The 22,129-nt window shown below is 43.3% G+C and overlaps 1 protein-coding gene across 2 annotated transcripts in view; it reads left to right on the top strand.

The window, feature by feature from the left end:
- Positions 1-22,129, top strand: part of LOC115170123 (fibroblast growth factor 12) — a 96,340-nt gene that overhangs the window by 13,870 nt on the left and 60,341 nt on the right. Inside the window, exon 2 of one of the 2 annotated variants that reach the window (XM_029726437.1) lies at positions 9,585-9,748. In XM_029726437.1, coding sequence (XP_029582297.1) covers positions 9,724-9,748 — 25 coding nt within the window. In that variant the 5' untranslated portion in view covers positions 9,585-9,723. Of the gene's footprint in view, positions 1-8,790; positions 9,749-22,129 lie in introns of those variants that run through there. The other variant, XM_029726438.1, reaches the window with a different exon arrangement.

Raw genomic sequence — 22,129 nt, forward strand, 5'->3', positions numbered from 1 at the left:
ATCAAATCAAATTGTATTTGTCACATGCGCCGAATACTTTTATTTTTTTATTTCACCTTTATTTAACCAGGTAGGCTAGTTGAGAACAAGTTCTCATTTGCAACTGCGACCTGGCCAAGTATAAAAGCAAAGCAGTTCGACACATACAACAACACAGAGTTACACATTGAATAAGCAAACATACAGTCAATAATACAGTAGAACAAAAGTCTATATACAGTATGTAAATACAATAGGTATAGGTAGACCTTTCCCTGAAATGCTGACTTAAGAGCCCTTAACCAACAATGCAGAGTTTTAAAAAAGTAACTAAGAAAAATGTGCTAAATAAACTAAAGGAAAAATAGTAACACAATAAAGTAACAATAACAAGGCTACAGTATATACAAGGGGTACTGGTACCAATGTGCAGGGGTACGGGTTAGTTGAGGTAATTTGTACATGTAGGTAGGGGTAAAGTGACTATACATAGATAATAAACAGAGAGTAGCAGCGGTGTGTGTGTAGCATCAATATGCATGTGTGTGTTTTGTGTGTGTCCGTGTGTGTTTATCTGTGTGTGTGTTGGAGTGTCAGTGTAGTATGAATGAGTGTGTGGGTAGAGTCCAGTGAGTGTACATCGAGCCTATGCAAGAGTGCAAAAAATCATCATAAATAAGAGTAAAATAAGGGGGTCCATGTAAATAGTCCTGATGGCCATTTGATTAACTGTTCAGCAAATCAAAGTTTATTTGTCACGTGAGCCGAATACAACAGGTGTAGACCTTACAGTGAAATGCTTACTTACAGGCTCTAACCAACAGTGCAATTTTTAAGTAAAAAAATAGGTATTAGGTGAACAATACTTAAGTAAAGAAATAAAAACAACAGTAAAAAGACAGTGAAAAATAACAGTAGCGAGGCTATGACAGTAGTGAGGCACCATATATACAGGCACCAGTTAGTCGGGCTAATTGAGGTAGTATGTACATGTAGATATGGTTAAAGTGACTATTCATATATGATAAACAGAGAGTCGCAGTAGCGTAAAAGAGGGGTTGGCGGGTGGTGGGACACAATGCTGATAGACCGGGTAGCCAATGTGCGGGGGCACCAGTTAGTCGGGCTAATTGATGTAGTATGTACATGAATGTATAGTTAAAGTGACTATGCATATATGATAAACAGCTAGTAGCAGCAGCGTAAAAAGAGGGGTTGGGTGGGGGCACATAATGCAAATAGTCCAGGTAGCCATTTGATTACCTGTTCAGGAGTCTTATGGCTTGGGGGTAAAAGCTGTTGAGAAGCCTTTTTGTCCTAGACTTGGCGCTCTGGTACTGCTTGCCATGCGGTAGTAGAGAGAACAGTCTATGGCTGGGGTGGCTGGGGTCTTTGACAATTTTAGGACCTTCCTCTGACACAGCCTGGTATAGAGGTCCTGGATGGCAGGCAGCTTAGCCCCAGTGATGTACTGGGCCGTACGCACTACCCTCTGTAGTGCCTTGCGGTCGGAGGCTGAGCAGTTGCCGTACCAGGCAGTGATGCAACCAGTCAGGATGCTCCCGATGTTGCAGCTGTAGAACCTTTTGAGGATCTTTTAGTTTCCTGAGGGGGAATAGGCTTTGTTGTGCCCTCTTCACGACTGTGTTGGTGTGTTTGGACCATGATAGGTCCTTAGTGATTTGGACACCAAGGAACTTGAAGCTCTCAACCTGCTCCACTACAGCCCCGTCGATGAGAATGGGGGCGTGCTCGGCCCTCCTTTTCCTGTAGTCCACAATCAGCTCCTTTGTCTTGATCACATTGAGGGAGAGGTTGTTGTCCTGGCACCACACTGCCAGGTCTCTGACCTCCTCCCTATAGGCTGTCTTATCGTCGTCGGTGATCAGGCCTACCACCGTCGTGTCGTCGGCAAACTTAATGATAATTTTGGAGTTGTGCTTGACCAGGAGGGCAAGGGGACTAAGCACGTACCCCTGAGGGGCCCCCGTGTTGAGGGTTAGTGTGGTGGATGTGTTGTTGCCTACACTTACCACCTCGCGGCGTCCAGTCATGAAGTCTGGCCCTGCAGCCTTGTGAATGTTAACCTGTTTAAAGGTCTGACCAGACTGACAGACACTCCCACCCACCACCAGACAGACACACTCCCACCCACCACTAGACTGACAGACACTCCCACCCACCACTAGACTGACAGACACTCCCACCCACCACCAGACTGACACACTCCCACCCACCACCATACTGACACACTCCCACCCACCACCCGACTGACAGACACTCCCACCCACCACCAGACTGACACTCCCACCCACCACCAGACTGACACACTCCCACCCACCAGACTGACACACTCCCACCCACCACCAGACTGACACACGCCCACCCACCACCAGACTGACAGACACTCCCACCCACCACCAGACTGACACACTCCCACCCACCACCATACTGACAGACACTCCCACCCACCACCAGACTGACACACTCCCACCCACCACCAGACTGACAGACACTCCCACCCACAACCAGACTGACAGACACTCCCACCCACCACCAGACTGACAGACACTCCCACCCACCACCAGACTGACAGACACTCCCACCCACCACCAGACTGACACACTCCCACCCACCACCAGACTGACAGAAACTCCCACCCACCACCAGACTGACAGACTCCCACCACCACCAGACTGACAGACACTCCCACCCACCACCAGACTGACAGACACTCCCACCCACCACCAGACTGACACACTCCCACCACCACCAGACTGACTGACACTCCCACCCACCACCAGACTGACACACTCCCACCCACCACCAGACTGACACACTCCCACCCACAACCAGACTGACAGACACTCCCACCCACCACCAGACTGACACACTCCCACCACCACCAGACTGACAGACACTCCCACCCACCACCAGACAGACACTCCCACCCACCACCAGACTGACACACTCCCACCCACTGACAGACACTCCCACCCACCACCAGACTGACAGACTCCCACCACCAACAGACTGACAGACACTCCCACCCACCACCAGACTGACAGACACTCCCACCCACCACCAGACTGACAGACACTCCCACCCACCACCAGACTGACAGACACTCCCACCTACCACCAGACTGACAGACACTCCCACCCACCACCAGACTGACACACTCCCACCCACCACCAGACTGACAGACACTCCCACCCACCACTAGACTGACAGACACTCCCACCACCACCAGACTGACAGACACTCCCACCACCACCAGACTGACAGACACTCCCACCCACCACCAGACTGACAGACAGACACTTCCACCCACCACCAGACTGACACACACTCCCACCACCACCAGACTGACAGACACTCCCACCCACCACCAGACTGACACTCCCACCCACCACCAGACTGACACACTCCCACCACCAGACTGACAGACACTCCCACCCACCACCAGACTGACAGACACTCCCACCCACCACCAGACTGACACACTCCCACCCACCACCAGACTGACAGACACTCCCACCCACCACCAGACTGACAGACACTCCCACCCACCACCAGACTGACAGACACTCCCACCCACCACCAGACTGACACACTCCCACCCACCACCAGACTGACAGACACTCCCACCCACCACCAGACTGACAGACACTCCCACCCACCACCAGACTGACACACTCCCACCACCACCAGACTGACTGACACTCCCACCCACCACCAGACTGACACACTCCCACCCACCACCAGACTGACACACTCCCACCCACAACCAGACTGACAGACACTCCCACCCACCACCAGACTGACACACTCCCACCACCACCAGACTGACAGACACTCCCACCCACCACCAGACAGACACTCCCACCCACCACCAGACTGACACACTCCCACCACCAGACTGACAGACACTCCCACCCACCACCAGACTGACAGACACTCCCACCCACCACCAGACTGACACACTCCCACCCACCACCAGACTGACAGACACTCCCACCCACCACCAGACTGACAGACACTCCCACCCACCACCAGACTGACAGACAGTCCCACCCACCACCAGACTGACAGACACTCCCACCCACCACCAGACTGACACACTCCCACCCACCACCAGACTGACAGACACTCCCACCCACCAACAGACTGACAGACTCCCACCACCAACAGACTGACACACTCCCACCCACCACCAGACTGACACACTCCCACCCACCACCAGACTGACAGACACTTCCACCCACCACCAGACTGACACTCCCACCCACCACCAGACTGACAGACACTCCCACCCACCACCAGACTGACAGACACTCCCACCCACCACTAGACTGACAGACACTCCCACCACCACCAGACTGACAGACACTCCCACCCACCACCAGACTGACAGACACTCCCACCCACCACCAGACTGACAGACACTCCCACCCACCACCAGACAGACACTCCCACCCACCACCAGACTGACACACTCCCACCCACCACCAGATTGACACACTCCCACCCACCACCAGACTGACACACTCCCACCCACCACCAGACTGACAGACACTCCCACCCACCACCAGACTGACACACTCCCACCCACCACCAGACTGACACACTCCCACCCACCACCAGACTGACACACTCCCACCCACCACCAGACTGACACACTCCCACCCACCACCAGACTGACACACTCCCATCCACCACCAGACTGACAGACACTCCCACCCACCACCCAAGTTCAATAAGGACCTTGAGGCCAGTCTGTTTGGCGTGACAATGACCATAAGAGGCAGATCCAGAACAACTGTGTTCCAGCTACTGTTTCTCTAACTCCCCATCCTTTTCAAGAGTTTGTCCATTACTATGGTAACGGGTGATGATGTCCAGAAACACACTGTGTTAGTAGTTCATTATGTGCGTCATGTGAATCCTATGCACCAACCTGGACCTATTTACAACATACGACATTGTTAATCCATATCCTGCTGAACTTTTTTTGCTTTGGATCAGGCTCTTTTGCATTATCCTGGACCAATCTACATACTAAACCAATTTCTTTCATGCAAATAATATATTTGTATGTTTATTTTATATAGACTGAACAACAATTTAAAAGATCTATGGACAGGAGTGCAGCCATGGGGGAGCCAGGACCAGCCAATCAGAATGAGGTTTTCCCCACAAAAGGGCTTTATTACTGAGAGAGAAAAGCTTTTTGTGTGTATGGAATATTTCAGGGATTTTTTTATTTCAGCTCATGGAACATGGGACCAACACATTACATAATGCGTTTATATTTTTGTTCAGTGTACATAAAATGAGGGGTCTGTAGCCAAAGACTGATGCCCTGTTGAGTTTGATTTGGCCATCTATTTCAGCAGTCTGGAAACAAACTTATTTTTATACCATCAGGAAACACAATCTGTTATCCTAGTGTCCTAACAGAGAGCTGACTAGGTGGTTTCTCAGACTTTGATCAATGAGCCGGTTAGATAATACCTCACGTGGTGACTCGTTTTAATACATGTACTGAATAAATAAAGATCTTGAGGGATGGTAGATGTGTATGGCTACTTCGGAAGTCCTTCAAAATGTTGTGTTTTTTTTAAACGGATCCCAAGCTGGTCTTGTTGTTGAGCCTGTAGTGGGCAGAGGTGGGAAAGGTAGATCCAACCAATTTGGACCAGAGAATTTGGATTACGTAAAAGGAAAAAGATGAATTGTAAAACACACCACTGCGGTACAGTGTACTGGAAGAGATCACTGCACACACATTAGACTAATGTTCTTTCAGGGTGGGAAGTGGGGTCAAGAAGGGATTAAAGTTCACACATTTAAACGGAGGTCCTTTGATAAAATGTGTGGTACATTTATCCGCTAACAGTTGTTCATTTCAGTGCTATATTACTGTTGAGTAATGGAGACCATAGACTTGAGGCAATGTTATTGATCCTCATTCATCAAATATTGATATCTTTCTGACAAAACGTTCTCTTTTTGCTAGGCTATTAATTGACTAACATTGTCATAAACGTATCACCTGCCATTCAAGATGGATCACATAGAGCCAGGTTAACTAAAGACTTCCTGATCCTAGCAGGTGACTGTAGTAAGACAGTGTTCTAACAGGATACAGAAAGGATCCAGGGCAACGGAGATGCAGATCAACAGAGGAAGGGGCTCAGTTAATGGCTGAATACGGAAATAAATCACCTTAGGATATTTTTGGCTTACTGTAATTATTCAATTTCCATGTTCAAGTTGAAAAAATGTATTTTACTGATTTATAAAGTCATAGTCGACAAACAGCCAAATCAAAGACATGCATAAATATGTATTACATTGTTTGGTATTCATTTCGGACCATTTGAATAAAGATAAATACCACTGCAAAACTGAACATGATTATGCATTCTCTCGCAGGGTTACATTTCAAAATATATTATCACAGGTGCAATGGGTGCTAGACATGGTGATGCAAACATTTTGGAACAAAAGAAAAATAAGTTTTATGTCCACACAGCAAGCCTTCGGTCATGGTCAGGTGCGGACTGGGACCATAAATTGGCTTTGGCGTTTCTAATTCACCAGCCCATTTTACCACCGGCCCCAACTATTAGCCAGATAATGATAATTTTGCGCATCCGGCAGGTCATGGTGACCCCAAACATCACCTTTGTAAACGTATCCTGAGCAGAGAAAGAACAACATGCATCAAAGTTTATTTATAAATGTATTTATTTGACAGAGACAATGCAAATGAATTAACATTTCTGTAAATGTGCTACATTTAGCCAGCTGGCTAGTTTTCATCTGTAGTCCCTGGGAAGATAGATAAAAACATTTAGAATCACAAACTTTTCACACACAAAAAAAACAAGTTAAAAATGATTTCAATAACAAATAATAATTGTGAAAAAGAAAATACAGTAAAATACAAACAAATACAAACAATTAAGTAGTAGAAAATACAAAAACAATTAAATATTACAAACAGCAAACAAAAAAGGTTAATAAAAGTGGCTACAATCTTGCTGTTCCTTAAACCACTTTTTCACTTATTGTATGAGCTCACAAACATTAGCCACACATTTTACGTTTTCAGGAAGTTGGTTCCAGTGATGAACAGCTTTTACAGAAAATGCCGACTGGGCAAGTGCTGTTCTTCACACTGGAACTGTACTGTTTCCATTCACTGCTCCGCCAGTATGTGAACCTATAGTTTGACTACTTAATGTTGTGGAGCAAGTCCATGTAAGAGGCAAGCCATGCAGAAGTGGGATGCAGGGTACTATGTTGCTGAAATGAATGAGCCAAAACTAGAAGAAGAAAAAAAGGCAGCGAAAGCAAAGGCCATGATAACATAACCGAAGATAGGGAAAATTGTAGGAAAGAGGGAGGAGATTTAGTAAATTGCGTTATCATGAAATTTTTTTCGCAGAAATGATTTTTGTTGCATCCATTTACAATTCATTAGCTCTTGCATTTAAAAAGTATTTCCTTGCAATATATTGTTTTGTTATCAATTGTTTTGGGTTTATGTTTTGTTTTCAGTAGCTAGGTTTCCATCCAATTAGCAACAGATGTTCATGCATAAAGAAAAAGAGAATTTTCCCATCATGGAGTGTTCCACCAAACTGACTTGTTGCACATAAAAATCATTGCGTGATGAAGTCGTGCACACAAAATATACTTTTTTTTGCATGTTTCCATCGCATTTTTCAACCCTACCAATAGTTTTGTCACAAAAACCGTTGCTTTAAATAGCAAATGTGCTCGCAGATACAGTGCGGAAAGGATGTGATCGTAGACTAGTCTACAATATGTGTACTCGTCTAACATCGATCATCAGGTCACCAGAATCAGACCCTCGATATTTATTGAAAGGTGCATCGAGATCACTGTGCACTTTCACCACCCTGTGAAGTTCTTCATCATTTATTTCATCTGTAACCGAATAAACTGTAAGGTTTCCCGAGTCGTAGTGGGAGAACCACACACCGTATCATCGTGTGACTCCACGTTTACTTTGATATGCTGCTTTTTATATCAATATTTGCTCATAAATGCATTTCAAACACAATTTCTCGCATAATGAATTTCACCGACACAAAAAGATCCCACCATGTATGACGAACAAATTATCTGTCAGCATTTGTAAAATTGTACCGAAACTTCCTGTTTCCATCACAGCTGTCATGATTTTAAAAAAGTCAGTATGACTTTACTCGCATAAAAACTGGCAGGAAACGTGGTTACTATCATTACTTTTTATTGCAATATGAAATAATTTTGTTCTAGACTTCACAAGTTTTGCTTGATATTTAATGGCACAAAAGTAACTCACTTACTAGAGAATTGCACCATATAATAACTCTAATAGAGGTGTTTAAAGCAGCAGTCCTAATTGAAACATTAACAAAGTGCAGTCCCGCCACAGTTTCGTTAAAAAGCTGAGGAATGGGGCTGGAGAAATGCAACCACTCTCAAATCCATAGACTAAACTGCTAAGGACTGACCATCCATGATATCAAAATTATAGTTTTAACAATGTTTTTAGACTATACAGAGTTTGTTTACATTTACTTTGAACAATGTGGAGTTTTCTTACATGTGAAACTGCAATTAGATGTTCACTTTCACATGTAAAATTGCAAGTTGACATGTGAAAAACAATCATATGTAAAAATCTAATTTGCAGTTTCATATGTGAAAAACTTTCACATGTGGAATTGCAATTCCACATGTTAAAGTGGGATTTTCACATGTTGTTTTCTTACACAGTGAACCTGCAAATTAGATTTTTTTCCACATGTGATTGATTTTCACATGTGAATCAGCACATTTTACATGTTTTTTTGGTTGTTGTAAGGGTTGGACTTGCATTTTCTGAAACCCTCTAGGTAAAGGTATGATCAATTAAATTCGCTGAATGTGCTCCCATACTGCACATTGATTACCACCATTTCAGACTAAGTGGATTTTTAGCATATATTGATGCATTATTTTGTGTAGGTTGTTGCTACACCGCAAAGGAGGAGGGGGTATCATATATGCAGTTTACTGCCATGTGCTGGCATTGTTAAACAACTCCACTTTCTGAGATAAGTATTTTAAACCTCATCCATCTTCATTATTTTATAAATCTCAATACTTCCGAGGAACTGCCGCATATACTTGAGGGAACAGCTTCTGACAGATGGCCGGTCTGCAGTATCCTATGGCAGGTTCTACTATTCCAGCCTGCAGTATCCTATGGCAGGTTCTACTATTCCAGCCTGCAGTATCCTATGGCAGGTTCTACTATTCCAGCCTGCAGTATCCTATGGCAGGTTCTACTATTCCAGCCTGCAGTATCCTATGGCAGGTTCTACTATTCCAGCCTGCAGCAAAATATACCCTAGCTCGGCTCTTCTCATTGCCTCTCTCTCTCTCTCTCTCTCTCTCTCTCACTCAGACGCACACACTCACACCTAAACCCCCGCCCATTCAGTCATTAAACAGAAGCACAACACAGACACGCCAAAATAGCTACCGTGTTTACAGCGTTTCTAATAGATCTTAACTGTTTATCGATCTAACTTCAGCTCAGCATCCCGCTCCGCTGCTGTCCCTGCTGCCCCATCTGAAGAGTCGGAAGGAAGGCGCAACCCGACCAGGCACATTCACATCGAAGCACTACTACCTTCAACTTGCCCACTGACCAGCTCTTATTTGCAGTGAAACATGAGTGATAAAGATAAAAACACCGGTAAGAAACTTTTATGTGCTTTTATTTGTTTCGGTGTATCTGCGAAGGTGCCGTGGATGCAGGCTATTGCAGAGTGTGTGTGTGTGTGTGTGTGTGAGAGAGAGTGGATCTAGAAGCGAGGAGCTTCTGTGAGTGGGGTGGACTGCGGTAGTCGAAATCCTCAACTCCCACTTTTCTGTATTTTTAGGTCCATTGCAGTAGGGTGCTTTGCGCGCAGTCTAGGCTATGGTGCATGCCTTTCCGCGTAAAGGGCCAAAGAAGTTGTGAGTCCTGGGCGGGCAGTGATTATACCCCCGACAGTTTCTTGGTGCAGCGCTTTGTTGGGCAATGCAACCGGGATGATAAAGAACAAGCGAGCCGGTGGCCAGACTCACCCTGTAAATGATTCACTATGTGATGCTATCGCGCACGAGATGTGGATGTTGTGACGCTGCGCTCTCCGACATTCATAACCAAAAATGTATATGTTTAAAATGTTTATTCTCTGTCAAAAGTGGAAATGTTTTCTATATTTTTTTGTAAATATTTGTTTTAAATGTGGACATTTCACGTTACTGTTGTGCAGAAGATAAATGCATTTCTGTCTCCCTTGAGCGCTTCGTCATGTGAAGAGGAGAGGAAAAGCGCTTGCTGATCACTTTTTTTCCGGCGCGAGATAAATGTGCTGTTCCTAGTGTCTCGAGCTCCCTGATCACATCAGCATGCGCACAGTGGCGGAATCGTTGTTGCAGGAACAAGTGCCAAGTCTGCCAAATTTCCCGACAAGGGTTAGGGCACCGAACACCCGATTAAAATCGAGTTTATTTATAACCCCAGGACTTTTACTATCCCATTTTGTTTCAATATTTTCTTGTAAATTAGTTGATAGTGTAGCATAGCCAATATAGTCATGAAAAGATGGATTATTGAGAGATTTACAAAGTTCTGAGGGGAGGGCACTTAAACCATCATGTACTCACTGCATGTAGATTACATGTACTCTCTGCGTGTAGATGACATGTACTCTGCGTGTAGATTACATGTACTCTCTGCGTGTAGATGACATGTACTCTGCGTGTAGATTACATGTACTCTCTGCGTGTAGATGACATGTACTCTGCGTGTAGATGACATGTACTCACTGCATGTAGATGACATGTACTCTCTGCATGTAGATTACATGTGAGGGGGGACATAACATATATACTGTGTATATATATATATAATATATATATATATATATATATATATATATATATATATATATATTAATCTGGTCGGATAAACACTCCAAACAGCCTACCCGACCACTCTGAGGCATCCGCATGGTCCTAAAGCACTCCTTTACATCGTTGCGTATCACATTCCAATGATAAAACTGGGGGGACAAAAATGCAATTTCAGAATGTGGGGGGGACCCAAGTGAAAGTTGCGCCCCTGCTTCTAGTGTTTGCTTTAGCCTGCCTGTAGTGCCAGATGTGCAGTAGTGAAACTATTCCACTGGTTCAATTGGGCTAGGTAAGCGTTATTTGAAATGATTTAAAATTGTATTTGAACCCAGGTCTTATGGGACGAACACACACACACACACACACACACACACACACACACACACACACACACACACACACACACACACACACACACACACACACACACACACAACCATAGGTCAATATTAGGAATGTTCTGTTCTCTGTCAGTCTTCTGCATTGCATTAATTTACCTTTTGCTGACCTAGGCATCTTTTCTGTTTTACCCTGGACTGTGAGCTCCTCAAACACACTCATGCGTGGCTATTCATATTTCACATCCTGCCTCCCTACCTCACGCTCCCCATCTTTCTAAATCCCTTCTTTCTATGTCATGTCTACCCCAGCTGTCCCCTCTTTCTATGTCAAGTCTATCCCAGTTGTCCCCTCTTTCTATGTCATGTCTACACCAGCTGTCCCCTCTTTCTATGTCAAGTCTATCCCAGCTGCCCCTCTTTCTATGTAATGTTTACCCCAGCTGTCCCCTCTTTCGATGTCTACCCCAGCTGTCCCCTCTTTCTATGTCATGTCTACACCAGCTGTCCCCTCTTTCTATGTCATTTGTACCCCAGCTGTCCCCTCTTTCTATGTCATGTCTACTCCAGCTGTCCCCTCTTTCTATGTCATGTCTACACCAGCTGTCCCCTCTTTCTATGTCATGTCTACACCAACTGTCCCCTCTTTTTATGTCATGTCTACACCAGCTGTCCCCTATTTCTATGTCATGTGTACCCCAACTGTCCCCTCTTTCTATGTCAAGTCTATACCAGTTGTCCCCTCTTTCTATGTCATGTCTACCCAGCTGTCTTCAACTCTTATTCTCCTTTCTCTCACACACTTGCAGAGTTTGACAATCTCATACAGATGTAGGATCTTATTTTGAGCCAGTTTGCTAAATCAGGAAAATAGCCCTGCAGCAACAGGAAATGTGAATTATTATGTGGATTATAATTAATGGACATTTTTGTATGGGTTAATACATTTTTTAATAAGGGAAAATCATGTCGGTAATTTCAAAGTGGAAATCAGAAGCTTTAAAATGTCTTGCATTGCAAGAAAGTTCTCCTGCAACAGGGTGATCAAATTAAGATCCTACACATGTATGCTGTCGCTGACACACACATGCTCTCAACCCCTTCTATCCAAAACATGTGACATCGTTTCAACATGGTGTGCTGACGGCTGCAATCTCAACCACAATGAATTCATTGGAATGTAACGGCATTCATAATGCAATGCTTGAACTAATACCTGTTAAGCTTTACTTGCATGTATTGAGTTGGGCTAGGAGTTGGGATGGGAGGAAGGCCCTTCTCCTGGTATCGTATGCTTGGGGGGGGTAATGTTTCCCCTAGGTATAGATCTAGGATCAGCTTCCCCTCCTCCAATCGTAAACGTAACTATTAGTGGGGGAAATGCAATAACTGACCCAAGATCAGCATCTAGGGGAAACTTCACCTTACACTGTATGACCGTAACAGTCAGACTCAGTTTTCATCTCATGAAAATACACAATAGATTACATAATGTATGTCAGAGGTTCCCAAGCAGGGGTACTAGGACCCCTGGGGGTACTTGGTCTATCCACAGGGGGTACTTGGTCTATCCACAGGGGTTACTTGGTCTATCCACAGGGGTTACTTGGTCTATCCACAGGGGGTACTTGGTCTATCCACAGGGGTTACTTGAGAAGACTCATGAGACCATAGGCCTACTGGTAAAATGAGGGGGTACTTCAGGGGTACTCCGGGCAGAGCAAAATTCAGGTGGATACAGTAACAGAAAAAGGTTGGGAACCACTGATGTATGTATTACAATGGATTCAGTAATAGTGACTGTGTAGAATACGTTATATGCAGATATAACAACACAGCATATTAACTTTATTTAGGGGAATTTAATTATGTAAATATGTGGTTGGATCGTTCTTCAAGCGATGGCATTTGCGTCCCTCGTCTTTGCAACCATGAAAAACACTTTAAAATGACAAGTAGTCGTAGTGATGTCTGTGATATGTGATATCTGTCATATTATCTGTACACAGAGACAGATTTTCTCTTTTTGGCTGCAGACTCACTTCATGCACGTTCAATCTCAACCTTCATGCTTGCACGTCTGTTTTCTTCAGACAGACCTTGGTACTCCCGTGGCAACTTAGTGAAATATGCTGTCATGCTTTTGTGATTTTCAGCTCTAGATGCCGTGTATAGCAGGTTGACGAGACATAGCTCAGTCATTGACATTTCAGGCAGCTGGGAGCTTCCTTTTCCCCCATCCTTTTGTTTCAGCTCATAGATCACCTGCTACTATTTTCTCTAGCTCTGATCCAGGGTGTTACGTGCCTCTTACTGAGCTCAGTGTTAGCCCAGCTGCACACTGGACCAGAGCTACCTTTATCCAAGGAAATTCAATCTACTCTCCAAGCAAAGACACCAGATCAACATACAATTTTGGTTGATATTTGATTGAGTTGTCATTAAACTTAAATTCAACTAGAAATAAACCAATCTTTGGAACCCTATTGGTATAATTTGTGGTTGAAATCTGGGTTACAATGAGACAAAGACTGTGTATGTCGATCACTTTTTGCTAATTCAACCAATCAGCTATATTGATGCACCATGATAAATTCAGTTTTAATAAACTAGATTGACTCAACCAATGTTTGCTTTGGCCTGGAGGGGATTGGGGGCTGCTGATGTATCTATCAGCAGCAGAGTGCCATGTAATTCATTCATTATTATTAACTTAGTGGCACGCTAACTCATTCATGTTTATTAGGGCCCATGTTTATTAACTTAGTGGCACGCTAATTCATTCATGATTATTAACTTAGTGGCACGCTAACTCATTCATGATTATTAACTTAGTGGCACGCTAATTCATTCATGATTATTAACTTAGTGGCACGCTAACTCATTCATGTTTATTAGGGCCCATGTTTATTAACTTAGTGGCACGCTAATTCATTCATGATTATTAACTTAGTGGCACGCTAATTCATTCATGATTATTAACTTAGTGGCACGCTAACTCATTCATGATTATTAGGGCCCATGATTATTAACTTAGTGGCACGCTAACTCATTCATGTTTATTAGGGCCCATGTTTATTAACTTAGTGGCACGCTAATTCATTCATGATTATTAACTTAGTGGCACGCTAATTCATTCATGATTATTAGGGCCCATGATTATTAACTTAGTGGCACGCTAACTCATTCATGTTTATTAGGGCCCATGTTTATTAACTTAGTGGCACGCTAATTCATTCATGATTATTAGAGCCCATGATTATTAACTTAGTGGCACGCTAACTCGTGAGCGTCACGATCATCAGCACTCCCACAAACTAGTTTGTTACAGCCAAACGTTTCATAAAAATCCCAGAGTTTTGGCTATAAGTATGGAAGGATCGTAGACCTACAAGGAGCTCTAGAACAAGGACAGATGTGGTTGGGGAGCCATGTTTGGCAGTGAACAAGTTGGTTGTACAGCACAAACCTGGGACCAGGCTAACGTTGAGCCTTTAAGTTGGTGATAGCAGTGGAGAGAGAGAGAGAGATTGTTGTAGATGTTTCAAAGCATCACTGGAGAAGTCTAGTTAAATTATTTGCAGATTCATTGCACATTATTTACAATTCTAATGTTTGTGTTGAAAAAGGTAGGTAAAAATGGCTGAACAGTAGATAGTTTGAAGTAACTAGAACTCTTAGAAAGTCTGAATGTATAATGAGCTAGTTTGGGTTGTTTACAGTCTAGCGTAGTGTTTGTGTGGGAGTCTTCCCCTTCAGCCATCTTGCTTCTTTCTTCCTGTGTAGGCCTCTTCTCCTCTTCTCACCTGAAAACGCTGCTGGGCACTGTCATGTTGGATTCCGATTTCGCTGCTGCTGCTGGTATTGAAATATCTGACCACTGCTATTTGCTTGTTGTTTATTTTAGCACGATCATGACCCTTTAATCTTGTGACAAAGTCACCACAATTGTGTAGCAGTCTAATGCTTGTGGCTAGCTGATGAAGTGGAGCTGCTGCATGGTCTTAGCGGTTGATGTTTCTGTAATCTGTGAGGTAAGTTCTACAACTGTACAAATCCCCAAATTACCACAACGAATCTAATTTGTATGCAAGAGGAGGAGACAAGCAGTATTACGGGCTCAGGCTTGAATGAATGGTGGCCGGTGCGTGAGAGAAAAAAAGATCTATAAAGTTCAGCAAGTACTCACACTCAAACCATAAAAAGAAGAAAAAAACAAGGAGGCTGAGATGCAAAAAATGTACATAATTTAATTCCGTGCTCGTAAGAATGAAAAATGTGCCAGTGTAAAGTGCAAAAAGCGCTAAACAAAAAAGGCCGTACATTTTGTTGTCTTAAAAGACCGTACATTTTGTTGTTTTAAAAGACCGTACATTTTGTCATCTAAAAGACCGTACGTTTTGTTGTCTTAAAAGACCGTACATTTTGTTGTCTAAAAGACCGTACATTTTGTCGTCTAAAAGACCGTACATTTTGTTGTCTTAAAAGACCGTACATTTTGTCGTCTAGAAGAGCGTACATTTTGACGTACAGAAGAGCGTACATTGTGTCGTATGGAAGAGCGTACATTTTGTCATATGGAAGAGCGTACATTGTGTCGTATGGAAGAGCGTACATTTTGTCATATGGAAAAGCGTACATTTTGTCGTAAGGAAGAGCGTACATTTGGTCGTATGGAAGAGCGTACATTTGGTCGTATGGAAGAGCGTACATTTTGTCGTATGGAAGAGCGTACATTTTGTCGTATGGAAGAGCGTACATTTTGTCGTCTATTCCATCCTCAGTGCTGGAATATTTTTGCACCTCGGCCTCCTTGTTCTTTTTTTTATGGTTTGAGTGCAGGTACCTGCTGAATTCTATGCAAGATGAGTGCCAAAAGTCTGTGGGTGGAATACAGTTCTGCACACTTGAAGAGAGAAACTAACACATGCAAGTGAAAGTTGAATGTGAAAAAGAAAAAACACACAGAAATGATTTGTGCTTACACTGATAATAATGTTTATTTGTTTGTCAAACAGTCTTATAATACGTTCAAATTTCCATGTATTTATTTTTACATTCACAACGTATTACTTTCATAGAAAAGCCACCATTCACTACTCAAAATGTTGTTTACATTCACAGACTTTTGGTACTAAATTCACTCCATATGTGGAGTGCGTTTTTAGTGCCTAAATACATTAAAAATGTACTGGAAACAGGTTATCAAGGCATTTCACATGCCATGGAACATGTTAGAATTGCAGACGGAATGTGTTAATTTTGTATGAGATTTCCGTTATCTGTAGTTGAATAGTTTGGATCACAACAACTTGCCATAAAAAGGATGATGCATGCAGAAGTGTGTAATCTAACAACAGCAGAGACGGATTGGCCATCGGGCATTTCTGGCAAATGCCAGATGGGTTGGTCCATTTTTTTGCCTAGTGGGCCTTGGTAAATTGGGGTTTTAGCGCAGAATGATCATTATTTGGCTAATAATGGGTGTCTCAAGGAAAACAATGGGCCGGTGTGTTAGAAATACCCAGGCCGATTTCTTTTCCCAGTCCGTCCCTGATCAACAGTGACCTTGTTGTTGTTGACAAGCTGCAGCACTATGATATGGCATGTTCCAGTAATTATTATTGTTTATTCTATATCCGCATAAATGGATAATGACACGTTTTATTATTGTCATGAGGAATGTCAACTGATGTTTATGATTACTGTACATTATTGACTTTATACGACTTATAACTAACTGTACAGTTCCCATTACTGTCTGGTTTTAAGCTCCTATCACCTTACAAGGTGAACATTTTAACCTCGCTTCTGTTGATGCAACGAGGGGAAATAAGAGAGGGGTCAGGCCAAGTGCCTGGCAACAGCAGAATCACAGCCAATACTGACTAGGCTCAAATGGAAGATATACTGTTAACTACTTCTCTAGGTATCTACACCAACACCTACATGCAGTGTCTGAGGTCTACATATCTGGAGTCATTGTCGTTGTGATATTTCCCTTTAAAATGGATTGGGAATTGCATAATTGGGAAGAGGCAAGCAGGAAGCGTTGGTATATTCCCATATGGAAAAGGGTCTATATGGATCATATAAGGATTCTTATATGGGCAGGCCTACTCCTGAAACATCAAAGTAATATATACGTGATATGTGTCTTATATATGTGCGTTATAAGACCACAATCACACACTGGCATAATATAAGAACCATATGTTTGACATATTACAGTGAGGGAAAACAGTATTTGATCCCCTGCTGATTTTGTACGTTTGCCCACTGACAAAGAAATTATCATTCTATAATTTTAATGGTAGGTTTATTTGAACAGTGAGAGACAGAATAAAAACAAAAAAAGTCAGAAAAACGCATGTCAAAAATGTTATAAATTGATTTGCATTTTAATGAGGGAAATAAGTATTTGACCCCCTCTCAATCAGAAAGATTTCTGGCTCCCAGGTGTCTTTTATACAGGTAACGAGCTGAGATTAGGAGCACACTCTTAAAGGGAATGCTCCTAATCTCAGTTTGTTACCTGTATAAAAGACACCTGTCCGCAGAAGCAATCAATCAATCAGATTCCAAACTCTCCACCATGGCCAAGACCAAAGAGCTCTCCAAGGATGTCAGGGACAAGATTGTAGACCTACACAAGGCTGGAATGGGCTACAAGACCATCGCCAAGCAGCTTGGTGAGAAGGTGACAACAGTTGGTGCGATTATTCGCAAATGGAAGAAACACAAAAGAACTGTCAATCTCCCTCGGGCTGGGGCTCCATGCAAGATCTCACCTCGTGGAGTTGCAATGATCATGAGGATGGTGAGGAATCAGCCCAGAACTACACGGGAGGATCTTGTCAATGATCTCAAGGCAGCTGGGACCATAGTCACCAAGAAAACAATTGGTAACACTACGCCGTGAAGGACTGAAATCCTGCAGCGCCCGCAAGGTCCCCCTGCTCAAGAAAGCACATATACATGCCCGTCTGAAGTTTGCCAATGAACATCTGAATGATTCAGAGGTCAACTGGGTGAAAGTGTTGTGGTCAGATGAGACCAAAATGGAGCTCTTTGGCATCAACTCAACTCACCGTGTTTGGAGGAGGAGGAATGCTGCCTATGACCCCAAGAACATCATCCCCACCGTCAAACATGGAGGTAAACATGGAGGAAATATTATGCTTTGGGGGTGTTTTTCTGCTAAGGGGACAGGACAACTTCACCGCATCAAAGGGACGATGGACGGGGCCATGTACCGTCAAATCTTGGGTGAGAACCTCCTTCCCTCAGCCAGGGCATTGAAAATGGGTCATGGATGGGTATTCCAGCATGACAATGACCCAAAACACACGGCCAAGGCAACAAAGGAGTGGCTCAAGAAGAAGCACATTAAGGTCCTGAGTGGCCTAGCCAGTCCCCAGACCTTAATCCCATAGAAAATCTGTGGAGGGAGCTGAAGGTTCGAGTTGCTAAACGTCAGCCTCGAAACCTTAATGACTTGGAGAAGATCTGCAAAGAGGAGAGGGACAAAATCCCTCCTGAGATGTGTGCAAACCTGGTGGCCAACTACAAGAAACGTCTGACCTCTGTGATTGCCAACAAGGGTTTTGCCACCAAGTACTAAGTCATGTTTTGCAGAGGGGTCAAATACTTATTTCCCTCATTAAAATGCAAATCATTTTACAACATTTTTGACATGCGTTTTTCTGGATTTTTTTGTTGTTATTCTGTCTCTCACTGTTCAAATAAACCTACCATTAAAATTATAGACTGATCATTTCTTTGTCAGTGGCAAACGTACAAAATCAGCAGGGGATCAAATACTTTTTTCCCTCACTGTATGTCACATGTGTGAAACACAGGAATTGTATAAGAATCATGTTTTGTGTGTTTTCTTATAGGAAGTAGGCCATAATCATATAAGATTGACTTATATGAAGATTGACTCAGATAACATTTGTATAAATCATTTCCATATGGGTTATCAGAGAATATTCCTGTACCGTTTATACTGTAAAAACCAACAACATCATTGGTGTACACCCCCCTACTCTCTGAATATTGTTCAGAGTCTATGCCATCTTACCAGAATGACCTTTTGGTCACCTTTTATTGTCACCTCCACCTAAGGGCTCAATCTGTGAGATTTCTTGCTGTTCAATGTTCAGATAATTATATATGGATTCTTGAAGAATTATAACTTAGAAATACCTAACTGTCTTACTCTATCATAACTCAAAATCGAAGGTTGTATTGCTCCGTTGTTTTATGTTTTGTTGTAATTTGAGTGTATAATGTAAAGCCTCAAAATATGTTTTAAACTATCTCACTGTTAGTATCCTGTATATTAATTTGAGAATGGTTACATTAACCCAGAGTCATATATTAAAAAAGATGTGTGTCTGCATTTCCACCAGCCCCATCCCTAAGTTTATCAAAACAAGGTGGTAAAGTCAGTCTTTTTAAATTACAAACTGGACCTTTTAATCATTATTTCACAGTTCTCTAGCTATTTAGTATTTACTAATAAATCATGACTACCAAAATGTTTGCTGTCCATGGTGCTGAAACATGAACATTCCAAGAATGAACTGAGTTGCTGTCCAGGGAGGGTCCTGAAACATATTACTTCTTAAAATGGTAAATTGCCGGCCCCCCGAGTGGTGCAACAGTCTAAGGCACATCACAGTGCTTGAGGCGTCACTACAGACCCGTGTTTGACCCAGGCTGTGTCACAACCGGCACTGATCGGTTGCAGCAATTGATACAAGATTGAAATTGGGACCAAAAAAATGATATGGTAAATTCCCTGATTTGGCTTCATTAAAATAAGGACCACTACATTCCAATTGGCATGTTACCAACAGGGTTAAATTATTTGAAGTAAATTCTTAAAATTGTCCATTGCTACCACACAATTTCATTATGAATTGAATTCCAGAAATAAGACTATAAAATAAACCAGATTGACCCCATCCTGCATAATCAATCTATTTCCCTTTCTCTCTGTAAATCATCCTCTCTCTCTCTCTCTCTCTCTCTCTCTCTCTCTCGCTCCTCTGATTGAGAGGATGGCTCTGCAGCAGGATAAGATGACTGAAATGGCTCTGTCTCTGGGACCACTGCCACTGCCTCCCCCTGCTTTTCCTCCTTCACTTTCTCTCCCCCCCTTATGCTTCCAACACACCGACAGCGTCATTGCGCAAAATGGTACGCAGCATCATCTGGATGTGTGCAACAAAAGTTCAACATTCACCTTCTGTTACCGTATCTGTCAAACCGTCTACACATACAGTTTGATGCATACGTTCAATACATCCATCCTATGCACTACACAGAACGCACAGCAACTGCCTCTGCAACGCTATGCTGCAAGACAAACGCAGCATTTCATTGGAAATGAATGTAAATCTGGTGTACCAAAATGCAATGACACTGTCGGTGTGATCAAAGCGTGAGTCATTGTTTTCTGCTCTCTTCCCCTCTCTCCTTTTTCTTAACCCTCTCCCTCCCTCCTCCATCCCTCTACTCTCTTTTTCTCTCTATTGTCTCTCTATCCTCAACCAAGCCCTAAACCCTCCAATACACATTCCTAATTCAATCAACGCCCAAGTTTGCTTCAGGGCTATCCAAACAGCACACTAACACAGTTAAATCAAATGAAATTATATTTTATTTGTCACATGCGTGAATACAACAGGTGTAGACCTTACAGTGAAATGCTTACTTACTTACAAGCCCTTAACCAACAATGCAGTTTTAAGAAAAATACCTAAAAAAAGAAGAAATAAGTTACAAATAATGAAAGAGCAGCAGTAAACTCATAAGCATGACTACAGTTATACCAGTCCCTGTTCTCTCTGTGTCTCTGAGCTTGGATAACATTACTGTGTAGCCTAGTATGTGACACACGTTATTGAACGCTCCAGCTTGTTAGTCTTTCTGGTAGTTCTAGATGGATCAATGGTTTACAAATATCTGTTTACTAAATCTGTAGCTGATATGAGAGCATTTTCTTCTCTTGATGGCCTCCGATGTTGAACACTGTGTCCCCTTCACAGTGTTGTGTCCCCTTCACAGTGTTGTGTCCTCTTCTGTGTCCCCTTCACAGTGTTGTGTCCTCTTCACAGTGTTGTGTCCTCTTCTGTGTCCTCTTCACAGTGTTGTGTCCTCTTCTGTGTCCTCTTCACAATGTTGTGTCCTCTTCACAGTGTTGTGTCCTCTTCTGTGTCCTCTTCACAGAGTTGTGTCCTCTTCACAGTGTTGTGTCCCCTTCACAGTGTTGTGTCCTCTTCACAGTGTTGTGTCCTCTTCTGTGTCCTCTTCACAGTGTTGTGTCCTCTTCACAGTGTTGTGTCCACTTCAGTGTTGTGTCCCCTTCACAGTTTTGTGTCCTCTTCTGTGTCCTCTTCACAGTGTTGTGTCCTCTTCTGTGTCCCCTTCACAGTGTTGTGTCCTCTTCTGTGTCCTCTTCACAGTGTTGTGTCGACCACCTGAACCAAAACTGTGCTGTCCTAGATACTTGCTTTCCACCACACTTCCAGCAACTACGGTTAATGCGGAACCAAGCCAGCCCGATAGCTTGGTCTGGCCTGGTTTGGCTCAGTAGTGTGAAAATCCCTTTTGACTACAGCCTTGGCTCATTGCACAACCACTTACGAAAGAAAATGTGCCTTTGCGCAACAATTTATCAATAGATGATGGCATATATCTTGGCAGGGACCCTTGCTCCCGAGTGGCGCAGCGGTCTAAGGCACTGCCTCTCAGTGCTAGAGGCTTCACTACAGACACCCTGGTTCGAATCCAGGCTGTATCACAACCGGCCGTGATTGGGA

The sequence above is a fragment of the Salmo trutta genome, chromosome 31 (assembly GCF_901001165.1).
Source record: "Salmo trutta chromosome 31, fSalTru1.1, whole genome shotgun sequence".
In the NCBI taxonomy this organism is placed as follows: Eukaryota; Metazoa; Chordata; class Actinopteri; order Salmoniformes; family Salmonidae; genus Salmo; species Salmo trutta.